Consider the following 7,107-nt stretch of genomic DNA (forward strand, 5'->3'; position numbering starts at 1 on the left):
TTAATTGGTTATGCAACCAAACCGTGTAATAAATTATTTTCCGGCGAAGAATTTTTAATGGCTTCAGATTAATATATGGAGGAAAAATTCGTTCCACTAGAGACTATAAGTCCAACATTACATGGCTATCTCACCACAATGTTTACCGGTAATTATACAATCAATTCTTTTATTAACCAAGCTTACATTTCCTCTGATGTTAAAAAATATCTTCCCGAGCCATAATCAATCTACTACTACTACGACTACGGGACTCGGCCGGCTTTATTCTAATCAATATGGCCACAGCTCTTGCCACCCTAAAAGGGGCTAAGCAGGAAGGGGATGAGGTAATAAATTTGAGCTTTTTGCGTGTAATAAATAGTAATAAAGGTTCAAATTGAGGTAGTATGTGGGATTTTGATAGAAGGGAGAAAATGCGAAGTAAAATTCGAGAACGGGTTCGCGGGGAAGGAGAAAATGAGGATTTATCGAGTCCATGTACATACGAGGTAAATCGTTAACGGCCTGTAGGCATACTTGCCATCGTTAACCAATTTTTTTTTTGTAAAAGGTTTCAGTGCGAGAGCACAAATACAACATGCTATCTGCATTATAGCCGACACGACAATGTCAAACCCCACATGATAGATAAACATGAGGAAGAGCCAACACCCACCAAGAAAACGAGGCCCCCTCTGGCCGACGTGCCTCGTGGATTATAGACGGAAAGGCAACTCTGGAGGAAGGCAAGTCCAAAAAGGCAATTGCCTTTTTGATCAGGCCAGTTGCCTTTTTGGAAGACCGAGGGGGCCGAACTCCAGTTGGGCCGAAATCCAGGTGGGCCGAAATCTGAGTGGGCCGAGACTCAGACAGCAGACATACGTCTCGCTGGAGGTCTCAGAGAAGAATGGTACCTCTTGGCCTACCAGAGGGCGCTTATAAAGGTCCACACGGCTTAGGCTCCGCCCACTTGTGGGCCGAGATCTGCCCCCTTTGGGCTGAGATGGGGAAAAATAGCTACAACGCCATCTGCACGGTTATATTTAGGCTCCGCCCAATTGTGGGCCGAGATTCAGTCAGGTGGGCCGAGATTCGGGTGTTAAGTTAAGATGTTAAGCCCACTCGGATTTCGGCCCACTCGGATTTCGGCCAACCTGAATTTCGGCCCACCTGAATTTCGGCCCACCTGGATTTTGGCCCATTTTGATTTGGGCCCACCTGAATGTCGGCCCACTCGGATTTCGGCCCACCTGAATTTCGTACCACCTGGATTTCGGCCCACCTGGGTGGAGCCTTAAGAGAGCCGTGCAGTCCTTTAGAAGCGGCCTCTGGTAGGGCAAGAGGTACCATTCTTTTCTGAGACCTCCAACGAGACGGATGATCGCAATGACGATGACGATGATGATGATGACGAACGCAACTGATTTTATTTTTAGGCTCGACTTCGGCAAAAGGAAACTCTTAGGCGAGTTCAACACGAAATAATACAAGAACTCTGAGGAAAAAATCGCGTGTGTGTTAGCAGAATTAGACAAGTCATTCCTTCGGACAAAATGCCTGGAAAAAAAACCCCGCGCATTTGAGAGTTCTACAAGATAATTCTCTACAAGTATCCGATGGCAAAGAGCCTCAACGATTCAAGTTTGATCAAGTGTTTGGTCCTGATGCAACTCAACAGAAAGTTTTTGAAGAGATAAAACAATTGATTCAAAATCGGCAGTCGACGGTTACAATGTTTGCATTTTTGCCTACGGGACAACAGGTTCTGGCAAAACTTTCACCATGGAAGGTTAGTTTTGCCTTTATTTAAAAAAAAAAAAAAAAAAACTTATGTCGTTATATTTTCCTATTACAACAGGCGGAACTGCTGGATCTGAATCAGAGGGGATGATCCCACGCTCTATGCGTTTCATTTTTGTTTTATGTGAGTCTTTAAGAGCCATAGGTTGGTCCTACAAGATCGCAGCTTCTATCTGTGAGATCTACAATATCAACATACGGGATCTACTCGGTTCTTCTGATCGTCGACAATGAAATTACCGTCACGACTCTTAAGGTAAGATAACTTTTTTAAAAATTTCTTTAATTTGTGTGGTAAAAATTCAACATTTTTCTACCCAGGTTGGAGAGGTTACAAACGAACAACAGGTACAAAACTTTCTTGCCAGGGCTCAGCAACAGCGCGCCGTTGCTTCAACCAACTGCAATGAGCATTCTTTACGCAGCCATAGTGTTCTGCGTATGAAATTGACAGGAAGAAATGTGAATAATACTGAGACTTCGAACGATAAATTATTTTACATTCCTTTTCGAAATATGCAATACTAAATTAATTTTTGAAAACGCAGGAATCCTTTTCATGGTTGATCTGGCGGGTTCAGAGCGCCTCAAGGATTCTGGTGCCACGGGTGACAGATTGACTGAGACAAATCACATCAATAAATCCCTTTCTAGTCTTAAAAGCGTGATCATGGCACTTAAAGCCAAGGCAAGCCATATCCCATACCGTGACTCTAAACTGACTTTTCTACTCGGCATTGGGTGGCAGTGCTAAAACGCTTATGCTCATTAATGTTTCTCCTGAAGAAACTTCTATTGATGAGACCATTAACTCTTCGCGATTCGCCACCACATTGAATGAATGTCACCTTGGAACTGCCAAAAAAATAGTTAAACATCACGTCCGCACCACTTACAACCCTCCCCCCCCCAAAAAAAAACAGTCCTTAAATGTTAAAAACACCACCATACAATCGAGATCTCATTATTTATACGAGTGGTAGTAGTGGTAGAACGCAAGAAAACAATATCACGTTTCAACAAAATTTAAGTGGCCGCAAAATCTTTTTTGGAAATGCACAAATTTTTCAAAGAAATCTTCCGCTTACCTGATTATTATTCATGTTCACCATTTTCGTCAGCATCCTGTAAGATTACACAAACACTGTCCGTCTCGCGGTTTGTTTTTTCCCTTTTCCACTATTGTTGTTATATAACCGACTGGCTGGATGACGAGGTCAGTAAAACAAAAAGTTGTGACACGATAAGACCACACGTACACGAGATATAAAAGAACTGGAAATAAATGAATCAACCAGTGGCTTTGTTCCAAAATTATACGCAACGACGACGATAAATCCAACCGAGAATTCACTGCTTTTCAATTAAAACGCCGATGGCGAATCGAAACAAATAAAAACTAATGTCCACTTCACGAACTGTTATTTTCTTGCCGTGCGGTTGGCTGATCTGTCCACGATCGGCAGTAAATAGAATTCAAAATCGTTCAATCCGGTTTTCTAGATTGAATCTCTTTTAAATTAAAAAATTTTAATTCGTCATCTTGTGTGGTGTACAGCAATTGCTCGAGAGAGGATGAAGTTAACTCGTAAAGAAAAAAAGGCGATTGGAGAAATGAGCGATGGATTCTTCATTGGACACAAAAACCAGGAGCCCCAGTGACTCCCCTCAACACACACGGGCAGGGGCTGATAACAACCTTTTCTTTCTTTCTCTGATGATCTTAATTCATGGTTCGTTGCCTCTCGAGTTGTCTGCTGTCTGTCACACGAGCCTATCTCTCTCTCTTATCTCTCATCTATTTAACTAACGGTGGGCGATTATGGTGGGCCGCCGTCACAGAGATAAGAGAAACGCTACATCAAAGAGTGCATGGAGTACTATGATGTCAAGAGTCGAATTGGTATTGAAAGAGAGGACTTCATGACAAATGGAATTTATGAGATTAGCCATCAAGAAAGATGGCTATCTCAAGTGTGGTTGGAAATTCCACAAGATATTCGCTGTTGAAGATTTTGAAGAACTGGAGAGGGAAGCCAAGAGTGAAGAATATGTTGCTCCTGAAAAGCCTCATAAGGTGAAATACCACACATTTTTTATTGACAACTTCGCAACAGAGAAAACTCAGAAACTCATATGTCTAGGTGTGATAAAGCCCAAAAATGAGTTAAAATTGCTGAACAATATAGGAAGACGACCAAGAAATCATTATCTTTAGATGTCTATAGAGCAGATATTGATAATTTCTTCCGAGAGTCTCCAATAAATTTCTTGGGTGAATCGAAAACTAACACTCAGAACAAAGCAACAGTTCTTGCAATGATAAAAGAAGGATTTGAGTTTCATGGACCTGATGGGGGTCAGAGTGGTTGGAACATCTTTCACAGTGGCAGCAAACTATATTTGGAGATTGGTGCAAAATTGTCTCATCTATAGCAACTGAACTATCTATTATTCTTCGCCAGAATTGAAATCAAAGGAGATGATTATCAAGAAACTCAGATACCATACACTGGACAAATTCTGGATAATCCTTTCGAATTAACCTCATTATTCTATCTAGGATATATTAAAAATAAGAATGAGTCCCCAGAAAAGAATGGAACAACAGCATTGTACGAGAAAATTCTTGGCGTGGAGGAGAAAAGACCTGAAAGAAATTACTTCCTTGGATTTTATGATCACCACCCTTCAAATGTTAAAACCCATGAGTTCTCTGTATCATGGATCAAGTATTTTGTAGACTACTCCCAGGATTACTTAAGAAGATCCATGGATCCACTTACATGAGGCAAATTTAAAATGCAATCCTTCATAAACTCGGAAGTTACACTCTAAAAGAATTGGGAACTCTAAAAGCAAGCAGCTCTTTTAACGAGGAATGGTACCAGTTTGAAGATGGCAATAAGAAGTATTCTAGAAGGCAAGCTGTAAGGCAAGAAATCAAGAATCCGAATGATGTTCTGGCAATCAGTCTCCTCAACCAGGAACTACTTTAATAAGTAGAAAAGCAAGGTTTCATGCATGTTTGCACTTTCAAGAAACTAAAACACGGTGGTCTTAGAGAAATTTGCGTCTTATTGGGAATTCCCGAAAGGATCATTCAACTGGTTATACAAACAATTGCAAAAGCCATGTTCCCTTTCAAAACAATGACAAATCCTGGTCATAAAGCATCTAAATATCATCTTCATGATGCAGAGACAACTGGGAGATTACTTTGAAACAGTGACAGACGCAGCTGATGCTAAACGCTGGAATTAAGGGCACTTTGTTACAAAGTTTACATTAGTTCTCATGTTATTTGTCCTGTTTACATGCATACCATCATTCAGAGATGTATATCCATGTTTTTAGAGAAACAAATCATGGTTGATCAAAATGTTATAGAAATCATTGCCAATAACTTTGAGCTTTTATTAACCAGTAGTGATTTTCTAGCTAAACTACATGGAAATTATTGGGGTAAAGGAACTTATGAAGCAAACTGGATGGGAAAGCCTGGAGCGCAGTACCTGAAGAATGAAACTGGAATGATGCAACCCATTTTGCATTACACCTCTAGCTTGTTCCAGTGCATAAAGATTCTATTCATAAAGGACTAAATTTCCAGACAGATGAGATTCCACTCATAGAAGACTGCCAAAGAAAAAAATGAAGAAAGAAAAGTCATCATAACACCTACAGTTTCATCAGACGATTCCTCGTTCAAGATCAATTTCAAATTTGTGAATCCAAAAGATGTAGTTAGAGCAAACATCACTCTCCTTATCTGCTTGAAGTTTGGAAGTCTTTTTGGGGAAATTCTAGGGATCTATGATTCTGCCAAGACAACAATGTTACTTACAATGGTTGGGAAGTTTTTCTCAGAATTTACATCAACATCAATAACAAAAGAACATCTGTTGTGTAGATGGTTTTTTCTATTTCTCTGCATATGAGGAATTTCGATGGGGTGTTTTTTGCATCTACTACGTCGATTGATGCGGACCCGTAACCCGTGTTAACTTTCGTAAGAACCTCTCTTTCTTGTCGAGATGGCCGGCAACCATCCCTACCAAACCCCTTATATTCGTCAGTGTGCATAACTGAAACTCTCCCTTAATTGTAGCAAACTGGAATACAATCGTTTCGTGTGTTCCAACAAAATCGCGTGTTGGTAGGCTTATTGAACAAACTTAAAACTAATTCGATGCAGAGCTGACTTTGAGCCTCCCGCACACAAGAAGATGGCCGCATTGATGAGGGCTTTTCAAATATATAAGATTTGAGGATACAATTTCAAATAACGTCTCAGAAAATCTTTTCAATCACTTTTTTCTTCACGCGTTAAGTCCACAAGAACCAATATGTCACAAGGCAGCATTTTTCTCTTATAAAAAAAAGACGACAGAAGATTTTCCGAATTGTTTTTGAAATTTTACCCTCAAATTTTATATTTTTAGAAAGCCCTCGTCAATGCAGTCATTTTTCTATAAAATTTAATCATTTGTGATACAATTCCGCTTTACAATACATATTTAAAAAATTTTCTTACACCGAGTTTTTCCTCGATGACTGAGACGATGTCTCCAATGCGCAAGTTGCGCTCTTTCTTTAGACACTTGAGTCTTTCTCAGTCAGTGCCGGCATGTGTTTTGCCATGCAGGGCCTCTAAAATTAATCGGCGATGGCATGGGCGATTCGCCAACGCTTCCGGCACAAGAGGTCCGCTGGAGAAAATACGTTGTGTGAGGGGTTTGCGCCTCCGAGCAGCATAAGCGGCTCCGGGGTAGAAGGGTCGACGCTGACGTAAGGGAGCGGGCGGCTGTTGATGAGGTGCTCCACCTGCTTCAGCGCTGATGTTAGTGTCTGAAATGAGAAGGATTGCAGGTGTAGCACACGATCCAAGGCCTGCTTGGCGTACCCAACTAGTCGTTCCCAGCTTCCACCAAAATGCGGGGCAGCCGGTGGGTTGAATCGCCACTCCACACCAGTAATGCTAAATGGCTATTAATTTGTGAATGATTTAGGCGATCTAGCGCCTCTACCAATTTTTTTTTGCCGCCCGTGAAGTTTTTTCCGGTGATGGAATAGATGATCTTCAGGGTGCCTCGTGCCACTCAAAAATTCTCGTAGGCGAAGATGAAAGCGTCAGCGTTTAGTGTATAAGCCATCTCCAGGTGGACAGCACGCGTTGTAAGTCAAAAGAATTGACAACCCCACCTCTTTACGAAGCGGCGGAAAAGCGTCATCTCAATTGGTCCAAAATAATCAACGCTGGTACAGGCGAATGGTGGCTGAAAATCTGTAAAGCGGGCAGATAGAATCGTGGCCATAAGTGGC

At 41.2% G+C, this 7,107-nt stretch overlaps 1 protein-coding gene across 1 annotated transcript; it reads left to right on the forward strand.

Moving 5' to 3' along the window:
- The first annotated feature begins 278 nt into the window (after positions 1-278).
- LOC124199750 (kinesin-like protein klpA) lies at positions 279-3,549 on the forward strand. The gene is given in 6 exon segments (XM_046595684.1): positions 279-329; positions 1,514-1,693; positions 1,696-1,771; positions 2,039-2,267; positions 2,329-2,511; positions 2,513-3,549. Coding segments are annotated over 6 exon segments (972 nt in total). The 3' UTR covers positions 2,766-3,549.
- The last annotated feature ends 3,558 nt before the right edge of the window (positions 3,550-7,107 follow it).

Source organism: Daphnia pulex, chromosome 8, assembly GCF_021134715.1.
Source record: "Daphnia pulex isolate KAP4 chromosome 8, ASM2113471v1".
Taxonomy (NCBI): Eukaryota; Metazoa; Arthropoda; class Branchiopoda; order Diplostraca; family Daphniidae; genus Daphnia; species Daphnia pulex.